General features: G+C 50.6%; 1 protein-coding gene and 1 long non-coding RNA gene across 4 annotated transcripts in view; one reads left to right on the forward strand and one right to left on the reverse strand.

Annotated features, from left to right (window-relative positions):
- Positions 1-23,619, forward strand: part of KIRREL3 (kirre like nephrin family adhesion molecule 3) — a 344,735-nt gene that overhangs the window by 247,247 nt on the left and 73,869 nt on the right. For all 3 annotated transcript variants that reach the window (XM_085081763.1, XM_085081764.1, XM_085081765.1), the window contains one exon: positions 1,857-2,006. In XM_085081763.1, coding sequence (XP_084937889.1) covers positions 1,857-2,006 — 150 coding nt within the window. The remainder of the gene's footprint in view (positions 1-1,856; positions 2,007-23,619) is intronic.
- Positions 7,074-9,933, reverse strand: LOC146427430 (uncharacterized). Its single transcript, XR_014856383.1, has 3 exons — positions 9,724-9,933; positions 8,617-8,809; positions 7,074-7,211 (listed from the first exon to the last, which is right to left on the reverse strand). It is a non-coding gene; the product is annotated as an uncharacterized LOC146427430 (long non-coding RNA).

Here is a 23,619-nt window from a genome sequence, read left to right on the forward strand (position 1 = left end):
CAGCACCCTCCCTAAACGAGGAAAGCAGGAGCTCTCCTTGCCCAACAGCCACAATATTTATTTGGGGAATAAAGCTTTCAATTCCAACACCTTCCGGCCTGCCCAAACATAGGCACTGATGCTTGGAATAAACCAAAACTTGTTTCACTCTGAACTGAAACAAAACTCTTGGCTCCCACAAACATCATCTGACCCTTTGGAAAGCGCTGTTTTGATTTTCTTGACTTCTGGAAACAAATGTCACCTTTGCAAAATTTGGGATGAAATGTTTTATAAACGTTGAAAATGTCTGTTTCAATATTCTCAAAAATAAAAAGAACCATAGGATTTCCTTAGTTTGAAGGGACCCACAAGCCTCTGTTTGCTTTGGACGAGTACTTGTGGCTTCCTCAAGCTTTAGTTTTGGCAAATTATAGTTTGATGACCAAATTCCTCAGAATTCACATTACTTAATCCCACACCCACATTGTGATTAAGAGTTAATTGCAGCTGGTGAAGACTGGTGCAATACTGAGTTTATTCTGCATATTTTGCTGGAAAACACTAATTTAGAATATTTCACATGAGTAAGGAGAGTGTTTGCTGGAAAGGCACCATGCTGGGAGGACATGGAGCCCTGCAGGAGCTGCAGTGTCCCCCAGGCTCTGCAGAGTTTGCACTCATGTGGCACTGCCCAGCTCGTGGTGACCTGAGAGGGTTTTCCCCAAGGCAAGAAGGGAATTCAGAAAGCAGGGGAGGCTCTGTGCTTTTTGGTCTCCAGGGACCCTGCTCTTCCCTAAAGTGCAGTGCCTGCTTCTCCTTTCCCTCCATTTTTTATTAATACATATAATTGCTCATTTCCAGCCGTGCCCGAGTGAGCAGCCCCATCTTCGCCTGTTTTTCAAAGCTCTGAGCCACAACTTTTGCATCTATTAGAGAGCTGAGCTTCCCATGCAAGACCTTGCAACACAACTGGGTAACAAGAGCTCCAGTGAAGTAGGGAGCTGATGTGAATGACTTCCACAATTAACGGAGCTGGAGCTGCTGGAAGCCGCAGGAGCTGCCAGCTCGCGTGATACCAGCTCAGCCAGTGTCTAATTAGCGCAATACAAACAAACCCATCATTTGTATTTCTCGCGGTTCAGGAGAGCAAATCCTGCTGTTGATAACTCGAGAAACAACAAAAGCACGAGCGTGTGCCAGAGCTGTGTTACACAGGGCATTGGGCACCAGCGGGACGGGGGGAGAGCTTCTTCCCTGCCGTGTGTCCATCCTGTGTGTCCAGCCAGGCTGACCAGGGCTGCCAGAGCCCCCAGAGCCCAAGCTTTACACACAGCTGATCTTGGGAGTATTCCAGGGTGTCACCACAGCTGACCTGGGGAGCTGAGGATATTCCATGAGCTGGAGACAGTGGGTTTCCTGGTGCAAGGGCAATCCCTTTCCCTGGCCCAGGGAGGCTGTGGATGCCCCAGCCCTGGAAGAGTTCAAAGCCAGGCTGGAGAAGGCTTTGAGCAACCTGATCTGGTGGGAGATGTCCCTGCCTGTGGCAGGCAGGTTTGGGATTAGATAACTTTCAAGGTCAAAGCCAAACCTTCCAGCACTTAACATTCTATGATTCCATGATTCCTTAGGATTTCAGTTAATGCTCTTTCATTGGCACTTCTTTTTTGAACCTGTAAAGCAAAATGTTCAGTCTCTTTACTGAATTTGGCAGGTTCTCCCTCTCTCTCTTTGGGCTGGCAGCCAAGGAGGGGAGGAAGCAGCCTGGATCCTGGGAACTGCTGTGGGGTGCTGGGGCTCTGGACCTGTGCTCTGCACTCCTCACCCCTGGGCTCATGGCCCCAGCTGCCTCCTGACCTGTGCTTTGCCCCCGGCAGGTTACCCTCGCTATCTGGTCGTAGGAGACCATCTGTCAGGGCAGCACCACTTGAAAATCCTGCGAGCTGATCTCCAGGATGACGCCGTGTACGAGTGCCAGGCCATCCAAGCAGCCATCCGATCCAGACCTGCCCGGCTGACTGTCCTGGGTGAGTCAGGGGGTTTGTTGGGGGTTCCATTGCCTTCATGCTCACACAAAGTGGGTTTTGACAGAATGGTTTGTTGCTGGATCAACAGGGTTGGAAATGAATCCCTCGTGAGAGTGGTGGGGGAGCAGCTCAATCCTGAAAAGAGGAGCAAGGGAAGCTGCTTAGGGAGTAAAGCAGCTCTGGGGTGGAGTACAGCACTTCTAGGAGGAGTAACACAGGCACCAAGTGTTTGGCATGTCAACTCTATGAATTTATGCCCCAGTTCAGGAGAGTCTGTCCATAAATTTAAGGATATGAAGAGTATCAATGTCATCACTTATGCATTACCCTTCCTGCAGGACTGGGATGACTCCACCGCCTGAGGAAAGGCTGGTTTCAAACTATTGCCATATTTTTAAACTATCTACACACTAATATTTTATCACCCTGCATTTCTCAGTGATTAATCTTTCCCATGAGCAGCACAGGAGGATATTGTCTGGGATTGCAAAGTGGAAGTGACTCCCAAAATCATGTAGAGGACCTTTTTGTGTTGGAGATGGGAGGGGAGCAGTGGCAGAGCCTTGCTGGCCGGCTGGCAGAGCAGGAGGAGGGAGGGCTCTCCCCACAGGAGTGCTGGGAAAAGGCAGACACATCAGCAAGGCTTCCCGGCATGGACGTGGCTGCAGAGAAGTTAATGAAAATGGTATTGTTCTTGAAAAGCTTGGACAAAACCCAGTCTGTACTGCTGCTCCCAGATCCATCCTGATTATCCAACTGTCAAAGTGAAACCATTGGCATGTTTAGGGTTTTTTAGATTGAAGTTGGATTTGTTTCTTTCCCAGTTGTTTTTATTCCTGGTTATGTTTTTTTTAAGGGATAAAAACTTTTAAAAAATCCAAATCAAGAATTTTGGTGCTTTTAGTCAGATCAAGGCTGATTAGTTTTAAGTACCCAAAAGGACTGAATGAAAGAAGCAGCTGTGGCTGAAGGTGCACCTCACTAGAGTCTGGACTGTGAAAATGAGTTCAAATTCCTGGTTTGCAATTTCCCCTCCTTTTGTTTTTGTCCCTCCACAGCCCTACAATATTCCCTACCCCCAAACTTGCACAGCTGCCACCCCTTCCTTGCCTGACCCTGACAATAATGATGATTTTCCTTTGATTCATCCTTCTGCTCAATCAACCCTTGGCAGCAGCTCAGAGCTCTGACATGTGCCTGTACATGAAATAATTCTGGAAATGGCTGGGAAAAGGGAATGTTGTCTTGCTCACCGACAACCCCTCCTTCGCCCGGGCTCCCTCCTTCTGTTGTGAAAGCAGAATACGTTGCCGGAGCCAGACAAAAGAAATAATGTTATTTAATTAGAGCTAAAGATTTCAAAACTAATTTAGTCCCAGGGTGTACGTCAGAGCTGCTGCGAAGCGTTGATTGAGCAGAGAGATGTTTTTATGGATCAAAAGGAAATCGTTATTATCTTTGGGGTTATGGAATGCGTTGAATAGATGGTAGTTAATGTTTATGTGGATATACATGGTAGTTGCTAATTGGTACATTTACCTAAGATGTTCAGCAACTTATATTTGCAGAGTGTTTTCCTTTTAAGAAAATTAAAGTTACAGCCTGTTCAGTTTAAGCCAAATCGATAAGAAAATGCAGATTTGGAAGGCACTGGCAGCTCATCTTTAACTTTAGGGGTATTTATGCAGATGTTCTTAGGGGGAAAATATAGTCACATTCCTGAGGCTGCCAGAGCTCCAGAAGCATTTGGACAGCACTCTCAGGGATGGGATTGTTGGGGTGTCTGTGCAGGGCAAGAGTTGGGCTGGATGATCCTGGTGGGTCAGGAAATTGATTCTATGACATTTCAGGCTGGCTGGGGAGGTAGGAGTGATGGTCCCACCTTTGCAGGGGGTTGGTGATGAGCAGCTCACACCTTTCCTTTGGGATGGGGTGTCCTGTGCCAGCAGTGAGATCAGGGGCTGCCACAGGATCTGTGCTCTGTGCTTTAGCCACCCCAAGGGAGGGGACAGGAGTGGCACATGAAGAGCCTCAAGCACCCGTGTTTTAGGAGCCAGTGCTGGGGACAGTGTGCAGCCTTTCAGGCTGAACTTTCTGTGTGACTGGGGGGAAACGTGTCTGTACAGGGGGAGAGACATCTCCAGTGCTTCCAGATGTGCAATGCCACCAGCTGTGCTCACATCTCTGCTCTTAGGATCCACTGTGTGAGCCTGCTTTAGTCATGAGCTCAGCAGCTGTCTCCAGAGGGATGTGGATCTCCTGGATGTCATCTCACTGGGCTGGGAAGGGATGTGCCAGGCTGCCTGAGCTGCCTCATGGGATTGCTCCTTCATCCCAGTCTGCCCAGCTTCACCTGAGGCTGCAGATTGCCCCTAGGCAGGAGAAGATCCCTAAGGCATCCCTGGATCTGGGTGCAAACTGTGCAGCTCTCAAGGTAACTGTTTGTCCCAGCTGGGGCAGAGCTGAGGGGCTCTGGTGGCTGAGAGGCTCTGGTGACTGGTGCCCAATATCTGCTGCTGCTTTCCCAGGGACTCCAGGGGCTCTTCACCCAGCTGGGTGTTAGAGGCAGTTCTGGGGAACCCCATCCTTCTCTGTCACCCCCAGCCTTGTCTCTGGAAAAATAACCCTGCCTGATTTATTTGTATGGGTTGGTGCTGCCTTGTCTTTCCTTGCCAGATTTTCCACTTCCTTGGTATCAAGAAATCCCCTAATGCCTCCCAATTCAGGCTCCAACTGCTGTCATTCATGTCTGACAACAGCTTTATGGAGCTGATGCCTCCTACTTCCCTGCTCAGATGCAGAGCTACACCATATTTTAATTAAATATTTAAGGTTTTGTCACATTGTTTTCAAATCTACATGGTTAAATGTAGTGGAACAGATCATTCCATAGCCTTGGAAGTCCAAACATTCAAACAGACGAGCCTATTAATGCCATCAGCATTGGGGAAAATCTTTTCTTTGTGGAGTTCCAGGGACAAATATTGCTGGAAAATGTGTTTAATGCATCCCAAAGCCAGAGGGTTCCCCTTCTCTAGATTTCCCTCACCTTCCCTCCTACTATTGCCCAAACTGTCTGGGGAAGGAGTCACAGCCCAATGTCCTCGGGGCATCTGCCCCAAGCAGGGAAGGCTGTTAAAGCTGATGGGATGGGATTTGGGGCATATGGAGACATCCAGATTTTCTGCAAGCAAAGGATGTCGAGGCAGTTTGGCAGGGGAGCCCAAGCCAGGCAGGTTCTGGGAAGCCACTGGAGGGCTTTTTGCTACCTGGTACATCTCTAATGGCAGGGCTGCTTAATTTATGATCTATTTAACTAAGCCAGGGTATTAATTAAATAAAGTAAGAGCCTGATTAGGACTTGGAGAAATTTAAAAATAAAATCAGGCAGCAATCGAGCGAAATTGCAAAGCAAACACTTTGGCTGTAACCACTGGAGAGTTCCCTCCGGTCTTCCATCAAAGCTCGGAGCAGGGAGGGCAAATACAAGAGATTATATTGCCAACAGATGTGTGTTGTTAAAATATGCATCTGCCAGCCGTGTAGCTTCAGGAGCCAGAGGGTTTGCTCGTGGATCCTTCTGCACTCACGGGACCGTGAAGGAATTGGAGGCCCCGGCAGCCGAGCTGGGATTTGCAGACACGTTAATTAGTGTTGAGTTCCCAGATCTCGGAGGCAGCCAAGCGAGGAGAAACTTTGAAGAGAGCTTTGGCTTCCCCTGGAGGGAGCAGAGGAGGGAGAGGGGAGACCAAGCTTGCCATGCCGATGTGGCTGCAGTGACACTTCAGCCTGCAGTGACACCTCCAGCCCATGGGGACACCTCAGCCCCTGGTGACACCTCAGCCCACGGTGATTCCTCAGCCCATGCTGACACCTCAGCCCCTGGTGACACCTCAGCCCCTGGTGACACCTCAGTCCATAGTGACACCTCAGTCCATAGTGACACCTCAGCCCGTGGTGACACCTCAACCCATGGTAACACCTCAGCCTGTGGTGACACCTCAGCCCTCAGTGACACCTCAGCCCCTGGTGACACCTCAGCCCATGGTAACACCTCAGCCCTCAGTGACACCTCAGCCCATGGTAACCAAGGCCAGCAGGACCCGCCATTCCCAGAGGATGGAGGAGCCAGGACAAGGAAGCAGATGGATGACGAGGTGTTGGGAAGCTGGATGGCTCCTCTCCTTCATGGCTGCTTGGCAGGAGCACCCTGAGCCTGTCCTGGTCTGTTGTCCCCAGCGGGAGATGTGTCACCTCCAGCCTGGCTGTGTACCTGGGCTGTCCCGGGAAGCTCCCAGGTACCACGTGCTTGGCACAGGGAAAAGGTTGGTCCCAGAGGTGCCAAGGGGAATTTGGCCACAGCCAGGAAAAGAGAATATGAGGGTGTGAGGAAGGAGGCAGGGGAGCTACTTCCAGAGTTAAGGTGAATAATTGATAGGCAATTAACTTGTACCTTCACCTTTTATAGTCTAATTCCCTCTCTCCTCCCCTCCAAGGCCTCTTCTAATATTAACTCTGTCTTCACGTGTGTCCCATTAGGAATAAAGCTTTCTTAAATCAACATGAATTATTTAACTCTACAGATTAAGTTAATTTGAAGTGAGAGCTCCTGTCTCTCCTACGATGGCACAAGGCAGGGACAGGAGGAGGGTCATGGGGGTGTCAAGTGTATCCACATTTCAATCACAGCCATTTTCCTCTTTTTTTTTTATTTTTTATTTTATTTCAATCATCTTTCTTGCCAAGTCTTTCCAGTCCTTGCCTGCAGAGCAGAGTAAGCATTTCCATTACCAAAATGATGGTTGGCAGCTTGAGTTGTATGCATTTCCCAGCTTTCCAGCTCTTTAGTGGAGTTTGATCAGGAAATAAAGAGGTTATGTCCTGGATAAGGCCCTTTCTCAACATTTGTTTGTAATGCTGAGCTGCAAGGAGAAAATACGATGAGGTGGTGTTTCAAATCCAGAAACAGTTCAGCTTGGAACCCTTCTTCCACACTTTTTAATAGAATTCAATTCTCTGAATGCAAAATTCAGAGCATGTAGAGCTGGGATGTCAATTCAGAACAAAAACAAAAAAAAAAAAGAAGTGATGAAAATGTGATCATTTTCTTCCAGACAGTCTCTTCTCCTTGAACAACTTTGGGTTTTCACAAAGCTGCATTTTCTGCTGGGAATATTTTCAGTGGCAAAACAGCAACTGGCTCTACTGGGAATGAAACAGAAACATCAAACAATTGAGCGCAAATCCCAAATAACCTAAATATTTGATGTCATGTCTGAGCAGCTTAAGTTTACAGCACTCTGAGCTGGCTCCTTTTGATAGCAGAGGGTGGCTGGGTTTCCGTGCTCGTGTCCCTGTGTGGCTCTGGGGTGGGAAGGCATCTCCATGGGATTGACCATTCCCAGCCAGGAAAACCCAAGGGCTCAGAGGTGAAAAGCAGCCTCTGCCTCGAGTAGTGTCTAGAGCTGGAAAACCAGCCACAGAGAGGGACTGTGTGCTGAAAAACTGGGTCTTGAGATAGGTCATCCCTAGGTAGGTTTCACCAGGGTGTTGAGAAGTGCTGCTTCCCCCATTCTGGAGGGGTTTGCACCCTGTCTGTGTGCAGCAGGAAGAGGAGGAGGAGGTGGTGAAGGAGGAGAAGGGAAGGCAGCATCTGCATCAGCTCTGTTCTCCCTGCTTTGAAGGAGACAAGCAAAATTGCATCCTTACATCCCCAGTGAGCACATCTGGGCTGGAGGTGGTGCCAGGATGAAACATTCCATGGACACCTCCACCCCTCTTGGGCTCTGCTGGGGTTGTATCGATGGAATAACAACTTTGCAGTTCTACAGATATGGGGGCAAGAAAGCTGAGGAAGGCGTTTGTTTCACATTGCAGACATTAAAAATTATAAATATCATAGAACCATGGAATGCTTTGGCTTGGAAGGGACATTAAAGATCATCCCACCTCACCCCTGCCATGCACAGGGACACCTTCACTATCCCAGGTGGCTCCAAGCCCCATCCAGCCTGGCCTTGGACACTTCCAGGAATCCAGGGGCAGCCACAGCTTCTCTGGGCAACCTGTGCCAGGACCTCCCCACCCTCACAGGGAACAATTCCTTCCCAATATCCCATCTATCCCTGCCCTCTGGCAGTGGGAAGCCATTCCCTGTGTCCTGTCCCTCCATCCCTTGTCCCAACCCTCTCCAGCTTTCCTGGAGCCTCTTTAGGCACTGGCAGGAGCTCTAAGCTCTCCCTAGATCCTTCTCTTCACCAGTGAACACCCCCAGCTCTGCCAGCCTGGCTCCAGATCAGAGGGGCTCCAGCCCTTGGAGCAGATCTGTGGCTTCCTCTGGGCCATCCTGACAGGTCCATGTCTCTCCCCACAGGACAGAGCTGTATCTGAGCAGGGCCTGAAGTGGTGTTCAATCCCATGGGGGAAGTTCAGCAGGGTCAGGCCAGCACTAAGCAGATGAAGCCTCTGCTCCCTCAAACCCTGCTCCAGAGTTATGGGCTCACACAGTTCTTACAAACTTTGTATTTTCTGGGCTCAGGGGTTTGCTGACGCCACCTATCCCATCAAAGCTTCCCTTCCTTAACCCTCAGAGCCACAGCAGCATTCCTACCTGCACACTGAAGACTGAAGTAGCACAGAGTAAATAGGAAGAGACACAGATAGAAATGATTAATGTTTGTGTTCCTGTGCCAATCTGTGATTCCTTGTCTTGATGCAGGGAGGGCATCGTGGTTCTGACCCGTGGTTTTATCGAACACGAAGCATTTGGCTTCTCTCTGCAGAGTCTGCTGGGCTCTGCTGACCTGATGGATGTAAAGCACAGAGGGTTGATAAAAAACCTTCCTGATTTTTAGTCACCCCTTTCTCTCTTCCCAGCCCCTCCTGATGGTTCTGCCTCCGCCCTGGGCCCCATTTCCTGTGGGCTGTGATGGCCGTGAGGGTGCTGTGGGGTGATGTGGGGGTGCTGCATGTCGGGATCTCTCTGTCCTGCCGTGCTCATTGCCTGTACCCCAGTCTGCACCCCTCCTGCCCTGGGCATGACCCCTGTGCGTCTCACCCCAATTCCCGCAGTCTGCACAAGCCATCTGGGAGCCAGCAGCTCCCTCCCCATCCCACCAGCCTTCCCCTGAGCTGCAGCCAGCAGCCCCAGCTCCCTGGGAAGCCTGCGGACAGCGGGCATCATTCTGCTTCACGCGCTTTTGGATCGCTGACACCTCTCATTCCGCACCAGCCAGGCCCCCCGCACGTGCCAATCTCGCTTTGCTTTCACTCCCACGCACGATTCTCCCTCTTGCCAATCAGGACCCAACTCCCCCATCTGCATCCTGCCCGAGCTCCTCCGCATCTGCATCTGCGCTCGCAGCGGCTCCTTTTGTCCTCTCCCAGCTGCGCGCACCGATGCGATGTGCATGCGATGTGCATGCCATGCCGCTCGCAGCGCCGGCAGCTCGGTGGGTTGTTAGTGACCTGACACGAGTATTGACTGCCTCTCCCCTTGTCAGCTGGCACAGAAGAGCGAGGCTCTCGGAGCGTGACATCACCTGAGCGACAGCCCCTGCTTGGCCATCGATCGCCCCGGTGACAAATGACCCGGCGGCTCGGCAGGGCAGCACAGCCGCCAGAGCGGAGGGGAGAGGCTGCCTGGAGGGACCCCAGCCCTCTGCCGGTGCCCAGCCTGCACGGATGTGCTTTCCTGATTCCCAGAGCTTTGCCAGACCTTTTTGCTTGTCTTACATTTCCCTACTCCGTGAAGTGTTGCCCAGCCTTGTCCCCACTGTGCCTGGGCTGCTCTGCTGTCCATGAGAGGGTTCAGGCTTCCCAGCCCAGCTCCCAGCATCTCCCAGCATCTCCCAGTATCTCCCAGCATCTCCCAGCATCTCCCAGCATCTCCCAGCATCTCCCAGTATCTCCCAGCTCCCAGTATCTCCCAGCTCGTGGTGGAGGAAGTGTTTGGAACCCTTTGGTTGCAAAATGGAACTTTCTGTTTCACATCCCTCACGGTGCTCTCCCGGTGTCCCTGGCTTTTGATGCCCCTGTCAGTGTGATGGATTCCAGCTTCCCATCCGGCAGGAGGGCTGGGATGGCTTTGGGGCTGTGCCATTCCTTTTGGCTCCAGCTGGGCTGTAAAACTGGACAGTCACGTCTTAATGACTGACCTGTGGGTGTCCTTGGTAATTAACAGGAGAATAACCTCTACTGCCTCAGGATACTTCTCACATGCCCAGATGGACAAATGACCTTCTGGAAGGGGCTATTACTCTTTTTTTTTTACATTAAAGGTGCCTGGTATGCTCAAATTTGCCCCTTCAGGTGGCAAAGAGTGGTGTAATGGCACTGGATGACCTGCCCAGGACTGTCCAAGCTCCTCCTGCTCCAGGGAATTAGGTTGGTGCTCTCCCCAGGGACAGCCACAAAGCCATAATATTGAGTTCCTTTAAACTCAACTCTGACCTCCACAGAGAGAGACAAGAGATTCATGGCAAATTATGGATTTAACACCTATGATGAATCCCCATTACAGCATGAAATGAGAAAGGAAAATGTAGCTAAATGGAAGATTTCCCCTGGGCAGCAGGAGGCTGCAGCTCATGAGAGGCTGGGGAAAACAGGATGAAAAAAAAGGAAAAAAAATAGAGAACTAGGAAAAACCTTGTTCCATTAACTAAATATTGCAAAACCTTTGCAAGCCACTGCTTGCAGGTTAGTGGGGTTTAAAGGCCAGGGCTCAGACCCGTGACACATCTAAGGTTTCTGACTCCATCCCTTTGGTTGTCATGACAAGGGGAAATGAAATACTGTTGATGATGGTCCCTTTGGGGCTCAGAACAACCAGTCCGCAGTCTCTGGGGTCAGAACCTGCCCTTCACTATGCTCTGAGTGCAGCCTGGCCCTGCATCAGTCATCTCCCTTTGGGAAATGCCAATGGAGCATCCAAAGGATAAAAAAAATGCACTGAAAACTACACTTTTACCTTAGACCAGGCTCCTGGCTCCCAAACATGGGGCTTAAGGCCAGGCTGGACAGGGCTTGGAGCAACCTGGTCTAGTGGAAGGTGTCTCAGGGAGGAATGTGTCGCTGTTGAGCAGCTAGCAGAGTAAGGAAGTCAGTTCTCAGTGGCAAGAAGGAAAAGGCCTTTATTGTTTTGATTTCATCATATATATAGAGTTTTCAAAGGTCACCCAGATTGGTCAGTCAGAAACCTCCCCCTAGGCCTGATTGGCCAGGTCTGCACTGTCCAAGTCTTGGGACACTGTTTTTAATAACATCCAAACCTTATCTTTATTTATAAAACACAAAAGGATTTCTCATGGGAAAGACCTGTGCTAGCCACAGGAATGAGACAATCTTTAATGTCTGTTCCAACGCAAACCATTCCAGGATTTTATGACTCTAGGATAATGCAGCTGGAGATGAATTCCCACAGGGAGGTGCTGTCAGTAGCTGCCACTGGGTGGCTTTGCTGGAAGTGCAGGAAGGAAGTCAGGCTTTAGCACAAAAATATGGGGGGAAAGCAGGTAAGGGCATCCAGCATGCTGCCTGCTTGGCTTGTCCTGTGGGCAGAAAGAGAATCTGGTCATTTTTGGCCTCAACAGGAACACACACAGCCTGGGGTCATTTCTGTGGTGCTAAAGCCTCCATGTGCAACCCTCCAGATCTCTCAGGCTCAAATCCCTCCCTTAAAGAACGGGAAGAAGGAGCAGGGTTAGGCAGGAACAAGCCTTTGGGCCATGGATATGTTCCCTGTGCTCACTGCAGTCCTGAGTGTGACAGGAGGACATCCAGGAGCTTTGTGCAGTCGCTTATTCCCAGGGTTGGGCAGCGGCCAAGCAGAAATGCTGCAGAGCCCCAGTTGTGGAGACAAGAGTCTATAATCTCCACAAGCCATAAATCATGGAGGAGCTGAACTCTCCTCCCTGTGACCCCAAGGATCCTCCCCCTGTCCTTAAGCCATGAGCACTGGACAGCCTGCTGTGGGTTGGGATAATCCCGGGAGCATCCGCATACCCGAGGTGGCTGCTGCTTATTCAGGTTGTTGCTAGGGAATTCTGCAGAGATTTCTCCTAGTGGGTGAGAAGAGACTTTCAAATCAGTGGCAGCACGAAAAAATTGCGACGGAAAAAATAAGAGTCTTTCATGAGATCCCATTTAATTGCTAACGAAGACAAAAATCACAGCTCTCACATTTGGTTCCCCAACAAAACCCAGAGAGCAGCTGCCCTGTACGTATCTGATTCCAACTGGTAGGTTTAAAAGATGCAGAAGGTATTTAATGATAATGATAATGATTTACATTTATATAGTGCCTTGTATCCGCCGGGATCACAAAGTGCTTTATATATGTATGGATAAAAATATACTGGATAACAAGCACTCCATCCATCACCAAATCACAGCCCCTTCCCTGGCGAGGCTGCAAGCTGTTCAGGAAAGAGTTGCTGCATTTCCAGAGCTGCTCTCCCTCCTCACTCCTAGAGCACTTGGGGTGCTGTACGGTAATTTTGTAATAAAACCAGGTGATAAAAACACTTTAAAAACAACAATGTCATAAAAAAGGAGAACCCTCAGTGTCATAAAACGGCACGCAGAGGAACAAGAGGGGAAACTTGAGAGGGAGAAGGTTATAATGGCTTTAAAATAAAACGGAGTAGGTTTGGGTTGGATATCGGGAAGGAATTGTTCCCTGTGAGGGTGTAAGGCCCTGGAACAGGGTGCCCAGAGAAGCTGTGGCTGCCCCTGGATCTCTGGCAGTGTCCAAGGCCAGGTTGGACAGGGCTTGGAGCAACCTGGGATAGTGGAAGGTGGCAGAGCATGGGATGGGATGATTTCTAAGGTCCCTTCCACCCCAAACCATTCCATGATTCTACAATAAATAGGGACTGTGGCCATCAGGAGGATCAGCTCTGGAGGAGAAATGAACTCCAGCTGCTCTGGGTTAGAAGGTGAAGAGCTTGGCCAGTAACAACAGCTCTGAAGGATTGGTACCATGAGAGCTGGACAGTCCAGGACCTCCCAAGGTCTGTTTGGAGGCAGCAAGACTAGGAAAAATCCTGACACCTGATGCTCAAATGATGTTTCTCCCTCCGTGCTCTGCTTTGTCCTGCCCTGGAGCAGATCTGTTCCCATGGGCTGGGTGAAATCAGCTGTGTCCCAGCAAGCTCTGTGCTTTGGTGTCTGTCCTAGGGGGCATGGAGCCTTCCCAGCCCAAAATGCTCCATCTGAAAAGGAGCCACTCAGTTGTGCCCCTTTGGTGGCAGCCTCTGGCTCAGCTGGGCCTGGGAGGCAGGCGAGGGGAGGAGAGGACGGAAGGCAGAGAGGAACCAAGGCTCTCAGAGACATTCATTCAAAATTCATAGGCGCAAAATTGCAGTCTGCATGGATTTGTTTCCTTTGGAAAATTACAGGAAGCTACAGGCACCAACAACTGTTATTCAAATAGCCACTTTGGATGATTAGGATGGCAGGAGGCTGTACTTACACATGCAGACCCAATATAATCAGGCGCGAGGCAGGGTGGGAAGGCAAGGCCAGGGAAGGGAAGCTGGAGGAGCTCAGAAGCAAAAACAGCAGCAGGGTGGCTCTGTGGGAAGAGCCACAGGGCCAAATCCAGCCCTGCTGCTGGATACAGCAGGAGCATCCAATTAGTTTTCAGGTTTGGGGTGAGAAGGAGAGCACGGAGCTGGGAGGTGATTCCTGCAGGAAGTTTCTCAGCTGAGTGAAGAGTTACTGAAGAGTCTCATGAAGAGTCAGCAGCTGAGATCAGGCAGTGCAGAGGGACAAACACCCTTCCTGCAGCGAGGACTCTGCTCTCCCCTGCGTCACAGCCCAGGAATCACCACACAGTCACAGAATCCCACAACAGTTTGGGTTAGAAGGGAAGGACCTTAAAGCTCATCCCATTCCACCCCCTGCCACCTTCCACTGTCCCAGGTTGCTCAGGTGCACCTTCCTCATCCCCTGCTCTCCTGCCTTCCAGACAAAAATGCATCATCACTCCCCAGCCTGTTATAAATCAAGAAAAAAAGCTTTTGCCCACCCTGAATTTATTAAGAAAAGAAGAACTTTAAAGCCACACACGCGCAAAACCCTGAGCAAATACTGCTTTGAGGATTGGCCTGCGGGTCAGCAATGAAACGCAGGCAAAACATCTGAGTCAGGAAGGGTGAAAGTTGTATAATAAAAGTAAACTCTGCAGTACAAGCAGAGGAAAAACTCTTGGCTTTGTACTGAGGAGCTGCTTCTTTCCCTTTTAAAATGCTTCTCTGCAGTACCAGCGGTGTCGTGCGGTGCAGAGAGCCAAGAGCATCTCATCCTCCCCCGGCAGCATCTCCCGCTCAGCCCATCCCTCCCAGGCTGAGGATGGATGGTTTCCAGCCGCAGCTTCGCGGGTGCCTGGAGGTGTTGGGCAATGTTTGCACACAGGCTCCCCAGGGCCATCTGCGGCTCCTCGGCAGCAGCACAACACGTGCCTTGGCTGGGCTGGGCTGGGCTGGAAGCGCCTGCGGGAGCAGTGGGTAAAGGAATCCTGGATCCCAACCCTCCGGGGAGCTCAGCCTGCCAGAGCCACAGCCCTGCCCTGTCCCCACCTCCTCTCCCTGGCTGCAGGGGCACGGATGGCTCTGAGGGGGAATGGCTTTAAATTGAGGTTGGATATTGGGAAGAAATTCTTCCTTGTGAGGATTGCCCAGAGAAGCTGTGGCTGCCCCTGGATCCCTGGCAGTGTCCAAGGCCAGGCTGGACAGGGCTTGGAGCACCCTGGTCTGCTGGAAGGTGTCACTGCCCATAGACAGAGTGGAACTGGATGAGTTTTAAGGTTCCTCCCAACCCAAACCAGTCTGGGACTGTGGGATTCTATGATCTCTATGATGTCAGTAACGACAGAGAACCAGAGGGAAGCTCAAAGCTGTATTTCTGATGAAGGTGGATAGGAGGGAGAGTGGCAAAGGGATTTTCTTGAGCCTGAGGCTTGGAGCAGCCTGGTCTGGTGGAAGCTGTCCCTGCCCATGGCAGGGGGTTGGAACAAGGTGATCGTTAAGGTCCCTTCCAATCCAAACCATTCTGAATTCTATAATTCTACGGGTTAATGTTCTACCAAGCTCTTTTCCTGGCAAGCCAGTCCTGTTCTAAAGCACCTAAAGATGGACAAAAGGGGATGTAGATATCTTGGAAAGGAGGGAGGCCTATAAGAACAGAGCAGGAGGTCTGGAAGGAGTTGACTTTCACACACAGCCAGCTCAGAAGGAATTTTGGACATCCTGCATGTGCAAGAAGACCTTCACAGAGCCTCTGGACTCCCCTTAAAGACGAGTTTCCCCCTCCCTTGTGCTTTTTGGGGTGACCTTGAGCACGTGTTGGCCAGACATGGATGGTGACGAGCTGCTTTGCACATCCAGCCTCCTTTCTTGTCTTTACAAGTGCTTCTCTCTTATCTGGCAGTATTTTGCAAAACTTCACAAGCTTTTAGTGGCAAGACTTCTGCTAAGAGGCTGTTGATAAATCTGGAGTAGGCAGTGGGAAGGCTTTAGTGACGTATTCTCTTCCTTTCCACTGGAAAAAGCAGCTTATCTGCTTTGGAGAATACAGGTTCTTCCTGCTTATCCACACTGAAATCTTATCTAAACTGGTTCAGGTGGCAGAGCTGAGAGAAGGAAATAATTAAGCAAGAGACAGGTGAAATGCTGACATTATTATTACTTAAATGGCCCAAACCTTTTACCTCGTGTATTTTTTATTATTATTTTACCTTTTTTTTACTGCTGGTGACACATAACAAGGGAGAAATTGGTTTTTCCAGGTTATCTCACCCATCCACACACATGCCGCTTCACCCCCCTCCTCCCCACCCAAATATAAATCTAGTTTAACTGGTTCTGTTGGCAAGACAGAGAAATAATTAAGGCGAAGGTGGCTGCAGTGTTGATGTTATTACTGTAATGCAGCAGCCTGTTTAGTTTCTTTGCCAATGAAATGCAACCAGGGGAAAATCAGTTTTAAAGATTACCTCCCAGAGATGCAAATAAAGAAGCGGAAACCATGTAGTCAGGAAGAAATGGTCTCAAACTAGGAAACATTTCAAAGTCGGTGACAGTCTCTTAGGGGCTTTTAAGACCACAATTTACCTTTTGACTGCATTCTATTTTCTCTGAAATCCTTTATTTCCCTCTTATTTATTGACTGGAGAGACAGCACAGAAACGAGAAAGTGATTCTCCAGCCGCTGGTCTTAAAAATCCATAGAAGGAAATTGTTCTCAGGAGTGCGGATTTTTGTTTTTGTTGGGCACTTCTTTTTTCCTCCCTCCTTGTTTTTAGCCCTCTCTGTGAACCAGGGCTTAATTGAATCACTTTGCCATGGAGGGGCCTCAAACTGGAAGAGATCAAGGTCGGCAGTGGTGTCTGGGAGTGAGAAGCCCTGATTAGAGAGGTGGGAGCCATGGTGATAATGCAGTGGGATGTGGCACATCCTGCTCCAGCCAGCTCAGGATGAAGGTGCAGGCAGTGGTTTCTCCATCCACACGCAGCTACAGCAGCTCAGTCACAGACAGGTGCTCCAGGGGGATTTCTGTGATTTCAGGGATGGTGCTGTGGGTTGGGAAATGGGCATCTCTGTGCTTTGGTTAGCATCCCAGGCTTGGATTGACATCCTGCCCTTGGATTGGCATCCTGCTCTCAATCGAACATCCTGCTCTCAGATTAGGATCCTGCTCTCACATTAACATGAAATTGCTATCCCACTCTAACATCCTCCTCTCAGACTGGCATCCTACTCTGGGATTATCATCCCTGGTTTTGGATTAGTATCGCACTCTAAAATCCACATCCTACTCTCAGATTAGCATCCTGCTCCTGGTTTAGCATCCCAGATTTAGATTAGCATGCGGCTCTCAGATTAGCATCCCACTCTCGGATTAGCATCCTGCTCTCAAATTAACATCCTGCTCCAGGTTTAGCATCCCACTCCAGGTTTAGCATCCCACTCTGAGATCAGCATCCCCCTGGACACAGTGGGACCGTAAGCCCCATGCTTTGCCCTCTGCCGCCTGCTCATCCCATGGTGTTTCCCCCCACCACACACATGTGTGTTGCTCACAGGTTCCTGTCTGCGGGTGTTCCCTGCTGGAATGATACTGAGACATGCAGAAAAAAACCAATCCCAGAGAATTCCCGCAGTGCTGGCCTAGTTAGCCCGTTCCCAGCTGCGAGCTAACGCTGCTGCCCAGGCGAGCCCCTGGAGACGTCTCTGCTTGGAGGAAATAACTCGATTAAAAAGTAGCGCGTCAGTTCAGGGTCACAATTGGTGCAGCCCTGTAATTAGAGCCTGGATTTCGGAGATTAAATCCTTTAAGGCCAGCTTTCAGTAGCTGTGTTTAATTACTCCTCATGTCTCCTGGCTCTGTCTTCACAGAAAGGACTATGTCAGGACAGCTCCTGCTCCATCACTGTGGTTTCCAGCTTTTTGATACTTTTCTGCTTAATTCCTGAGGTTCCACTGAGAAAGATCTGGGCAGGCTGGCAGCAAAGCCCTGCCTGTCTGTGCTGCACAGGCTGAGCTGAGCATCTCCTCTGAAGCACTCTGGGTGATCCCAGGGCCTCACTCCTCGACAGGCAATACAAGGATCCACAGTAGGATGGTGCTGTGGTGGGGAGAAAAGGGAGCACCCTCTGCTCTGGGTGGTGCCTCTGGAAGAGCTGAAAAAGGGGGTACAGGTTCAGGAAACGTCCTGGAGTGAGGATTTTTGGGCACAGGCTCCTTGGATTGCGCTGCTCCATTTCCTGGCCCTGTTGGTTTCTGTCTCAGCTCCCCAGGCAGGACTTGGAGGTATTTTGCTGTTCAAAGGTGCCTTTGCCTGGTGCAGAGGCAGCAAGAAGAGTAGGAGAGGAAAACTGCAGAGGTTTGAAAAGTTTCCCTTTTGGAATGAAGCACTCTGCTACAACTGAACTGAAAAACAATTGATTTGTTGGGGCAGACCTCCACTGGGACAAAACCAAATCGTTCAATCTCACCCACCTAGAAAGCTGCCATACCCTGGTGTGTCTGTGCCCCTGTGCCTCCCTGCACCTGCAGGTCTCCTGTGATGTGTCTCGGTGACTGAGAGCCCCAGGCTCTCTGCTGGGTCAGAGCTGTGTCACAGGGAGGTTTGGGGAAATCGCATCCATTAACACAACTGAAAAATGAAACGGGAGCCATTCCCATCTTTCTGTGCAGCCTCTCCTGTCTTCCCATCTCCTCTAAACCCTTTCTGATTTCTGCTGCTGCTGCCAACTCCAGGAGGAGCAGCACTGCTGGGCTGTGGGTCGAGGCTCAGGACGCCTCACCCTGCCAGCCCCAGCTCCAGGACACCTCGTGTCCCTGCACGTCTCCATTGCTGCGGCGAGAGCACCCTCTCCTGTCTCAGCTCTGCCTCTCTGCCTGCCTCCCTGCTCCCTTCCCTGGCAGACACCGGGCTGAGGCTCCATCACGTCCCGGAGGCTGTGGGGACAAGGACAGCCCCGTGCCCACACCCTGTCCCCGCACCAGCGTCACTGAGAGCCCTCCTGACAGCAGCACAGACAGCTGCTCGGGAGGATCAGGGGAATATTTAAGTAAAAAACAATTTCTAGGAAAGGTCTGTTATAATTACTAATTAGATCTGGTTATAATTATCTCTCTTTGCAATCCCATACCTGCCGTGGAATAGCTCCAGTTCCTCCTAACAATTAACAGAGAAAGTCTTTTACGACACACCAGGTGATTACATCGCAATTGCAGCCTCTGTGGCCAACGCTGCCTTATTAAAGAAGGGCTGATATTTACAGAAGAACATTGTGATCAAATTAGACTAAAATTAACTGGAGTAAATTAGGAATAAGAGGGTTTCTTTCATCTCCTTCCCTTTATTTTCAGCCGCAGAGTTGCCTCTGGGTTGGTTATAATGCTCTGTGTGTTGATTGTGGTATTTGACTGGGCAAGAAGAGACAGAAAGTGGCAGCAACTCATTTCTCTGGTTTGCCTCAGAGTGAAATCTGCATCCGCATCTCCTCACTCATCCACCTCCTCCTGCTCCACGAAAGCTCAGGCTTGAAGCCTGCCAGAGCTCAAAGGAGCATTTGGACAACACTCCCAGGGATGCACAGGGTGGGATTGCTGGGTGTCTGTGCAGGGCCAGGAGCTGGATCCATGATCCTTGTGGGTCTCTCCCAACCCACTTCTATGAACTACAGGGCAAGACCCAAACCTGCAGCATTTCAGCCCCCCAGCTTTAATGAGCTCTGCCTGCGAGGCTCTGCCATGCCGAGAGCATCCCAAAGTGCTCATCCCACACTTCCTGCTCAGGGCACAGCTCTGCTCAGAGCAATAGCAGAAATGGGGTGGATTTCCCCCAGCGATCCTAAACCCAACGCTCGCTCACATTTAACACTCAGCTTAATAGCTCCAAAACCAAGGCTGGTGCTCACATTAGGAACAATCATCCAACGAGGAATTGGGAGATTTTTTTTAATAGCAATGGGGCAAACAAAATAATCATCAGGTGGTTTGAGAGTTTTTTCCTTTATTTTTCAGCAGAAAGGGAATTATTGGTGAGCAGGGTGTGGTTTCTGGGAGAGCCAGCTTTATCCTTAGGTCTCCAGAAAATGGATGATCACACTTTTGGTAGTGGCAGTGTGGGGTGGTACATGGACTGTTGCTTTGCTTCTCCTGAGTAGGAGGCTGAATCATCCTAAAGAACAGTGTAGCAGAGGCTGGTGGAGGGAATGAATAACACAGTCTCTGACCCAAGCCTTTGGATAAATCATCCTTCCAGTTCAAATCCATGAATCTGACAGGCTTTTCAAATTGTGTCTTATTACAGCCTCACCAGCTTCTCCACCTTTACTTCAAGGCTTCATCCCTAATCCCCCAGATCAAAGCCCCACTGGACATGGGGTCCCTTATTGCATCTTTAGCCACTCCTGGTTTTTCTCTAAATCTCCCTTTCCCAGGAGCTCCATCCCATTTCTGGCTCAGCTCTCCCTCAGCAGTTGCTGCAGGCTGAGCCTCCATCCGGGCAGCTCCACTTTGAACTGGAATTCCCAGCTGGCCCCTAGATGGGCAAACCCAGGCCATGAGCAGGGACTGATAGCACTCCTGCAGTGCTAAGGATGCTGTTAATACAGATGGTGCAGTTGGCGAGGGAGGGAGATTGACACAGGGCACACTTCCCATGGGCTTTGGGGAGATGCTTTGGGAAGGTGCAGTGATTGGGATGAAAGACACAGCAGTTGGAATGAAAAGTTTATCCATGAACAGGCCAAGGTGCTCTTTTTCCTCCTTGGTTTCAGTGGAAGACACTCATGTGAAGTTGTTGATAAGGTTTTAAGCTTTGTCCTCTTCTGTCTTCCATTTCTTTCCTCCGGAGAGGAAGAAAGAAAAGAAATGACTGAGTTAAAATTAGGTGAATAACCTTCATTTCTCAGGTTTTTTGTCATTGGAAAAGTGAAAAATTCTATCTTGTCTGTCTAGAATGAAATGTTGGAGTTTATTGTTCGTTCTATGAAGGTGCAATGATTTCTGATGGGGTTTTTTGCCTGCTTTTCTCAGTGCCTGCAGAGCTGGCAGCCAGCAGGAGCCCCTGCCCTGCTCATGGGGTGACAGGGCCGTGGGGCTGGAGGGGCTGGCGCTGGCAGTGTCCCATGGGGACACATGTGATCCCTCGGTGGGTGCCAGGGTGGAGGGACAGGTAGCAAGAGAGAGGTGGGAAGGGCTCCGAGGGGGTTTGTGCTGCTCCCACTCCAGCACCCCACTCATTCCCCCTGCGGGGCTGGCGATGGGGTGTTAGAGGATTTCCCCCTGCAGGTCCTGCCATGAGGAATCAGGGAAGGAAAGTGAGTGTTCTTTATTCACATCACACCTGAATATTCACGAGTGCTGTGAATTATCCAGCTATGCCACCCGGGCAGGGCTGGGATGTCTGCCGGGAGCCCCACCCCATTCCTCCAGCAGCCTTGTTGCAGTGAAGGGGAAAATTAACAGCACTTCTTGCTTTGGGGACAATTCCTTCATCCAAATCGCTTTCGAAATCTGGCGAGTGTTGGGGATTTTATTTGCAGAGAGCACTCAGGGTTTGTCGGGAACAGGCAGCCACCTCAAGCTGGATTTCTAAATCCATTCAACCCAGGTTTCTAAATCCATTCAGTCCAGGTTTCTAAATCCATTCAACCCATTCAAGGATCCAATGAACGACAAACCAACCCTGCTCCCAAACCCCTGTGTTCCCCCTGTCCTACGCCTCATCCTGCCTTTGCATCAGCACAGCATAGCGAAGGGTGGATTGAATTGGTACAAAATGAGCCCAGGGCAGGAGCAGCAGCATCCTTTTCTGCACTGAAATGAGTCATTTTGTCTGAAGTATTCCCCCTCTCCTGACCCCGCAGTGTTGCTGATCCCTGGTCAGGATCTCCAGCCACTCTTTGCAGCTCATTGTCAGCTCTAATTGCTCTCTGCTCAGGCCCCAAACATGGACAAGAGCAGAGCAAGGACAGAGGGATTGGTGTGTTAATCCCTGGCTTTGCTATGGCACTTGGGCACCCCTGCGGCCACTCGGACACTCCTCTTGGACAAATAGGAACAGTATTCACTTTCTCTTCAGGGATGCTGGAGAACAAAATCACCAGAGAAATGACAAACCAATGACTGCCTAGGGTGGCAAATCCCAATGTCACCCACTGTCCTAATGAGCTCATGTGAGCCCCTCGAGAGGGGCTGGCAGGACTCGGCATGGCCAGGATGAGCCACAGCCTGGGAAGTCATGCAACGGTGCTGGTGGGTGGCACGGCATGAGGGAGGGACCTGCAGGGACAACTCTGTGTGTGGAACAAAGCCATAGGCTCTGAGGATGCTCCTGGCTTTCTCTGTGAGCTGGCATGGTGCTGGTTTCAGCCCTGGAGTGCAGTGACCAGGGCTGAGGTGGCCACTGGCACTTGCTGGTGTCTCTCCAGTGGGTAAAAGAGGCACCTGTGTCCCCAGCATGGTCCCAGTCCGTTGGTACTTGAGACTGGGACTGTGATTCCATCACTCCTGTGCTCTCGGGGCACTCATCCGAACCTGCAGCACCATCCTGCCCATGGCTCCCCCCGGAGTCATGCTTCCCAAAAAAACAGTGCCAGGCCATAATTCCCCCTGCAGATAAGGCTTTTCCTCCTTTCCACAGCTGCAGACGGTGTGAATGTGCTGGCAGTGCCACAGCCAGGACTGTGGCACGTGCTGTGGGAGCTCTCCCAGCATGGAATGCAGTGGGAACAGAAACCACAGAGGCAGCCCCATGTCAGTGATTACAGTGACTACAGCTGGACAGCCCAACAAATGCTCCTCAGTGTGTTCTTTTTCTCCACAAACAATCCTCCAAGCAAGCTCTGGCACAAGGATGGCTGTTTGCAGACATGTATAACCCTTTCTGTTTGAGCTGGGTTTGTTTGGGAACTGCTGCTGCGAGTCCCTGGGATGAATGCTGCAGCAGGGAGGCTTAGAAACAGCTGTGCTGCACAAGTGGCACTCCAGAATCAGATGTCAGGTCCCCAAAGCCTTGAGACTGCTTGAAGAAGTGAGGGAATTTCTAGTGAAAATAAAACTGCTTTGCCTCTGTTGTTGGTGGAGCATCCCAGGGTCATGTTCTGAAGGTTTGCAGTGCTGAGGATGAGCAATGTGTTGGTTTTTCCTCGATGAAAAGCTCTGCTCCTCCTTCACTCCGATGGGTTTAGAATCTGGGCTGGAAGAAGAGTGAGAGATGATGTGAGAAGCAGGGTACAGCTGCTGTGGATTTGGTGACGCTCAGTTTGCTGGCAGATGTTCGCCCCCATCCCTTCTGCCCTGCAGGAGACAAGCAAGGCTCTCTCAAAGCCACTGCAAGACCCCTGGGAGCTCCCTTGGCAGTGCCACAGGCCCCATTTCTGGGAAGGGCATGACTCCTCAGGTGAACAGCTGTGCCCTGTGCTCCCTGACCCCTCTCTGGGGCGGGAAGCAGAGCTCAAGGTGGAGGGACCTCCTTGTTTGAGGTCATTTTGCCCAAACTGCAATGCCCAGCTGGGACCAGCCCGGTGCTCCTGCCCAGAGGCAATTCAGGAGCCTGTGCTGAGACAATCCACCTTTCCCCCTCCTCTCCATCTGTCTTTCCAAGGTCCCCCTCCTCTGGTGTCAACACGAGCTTAATGAAAATGCAGCAGATGTTCCTGTGATTTCAATTTGCTCAAGATTTTAACCTAATGCAAATGATAGTTTGCATCCAGCTGTGACGAGGCAGCCTGTGCTGAGGCCTGACATCCCTGCCTGCAGATCTCCTACCTGTCCCCTCGCTGTGGTGGCACTGAGTGACTTCCAAAAATCTTCTCCAGGAGGTTGTCTCCTCCAGGTCTGTGGACCTGCCCTGACTCAGGCTGTGCAATAGAACTTGCAGCAGCTCCTGGCGAGGCAGAGGTGGGACCTGTGGAAGAGCATCGAGCATTGCTGTGGCCTGGGTGGAAATATTTGTGTGTGTTTTGGAGGTTTCTCGTGAAATGGAGGAATAATTGGGAAGAAGAGCAGTTAATAGCAAGGGATTCATCTGCCAGATTGAGCTTTGCTCTCCCCCTTAGGATTGCAGAAGCCAACTGCGATTTCCTGACCTT

This window comes from Lichenostomus cassidix, chromosome 24, assembly GCF_008360975.1.
Source record: "Lichenostomus cassidix isolate B80296 chromosome 24, HeHo_3.0, whole genome shotgun sequence".
Taxonomy (NCBI): domain Eukaryota; kingdom Metazoa; phylum Chordata; class Aves; order Passeriformes; family Meliphagidae; genus Lichenostomus; species Lichenostomus cassidix.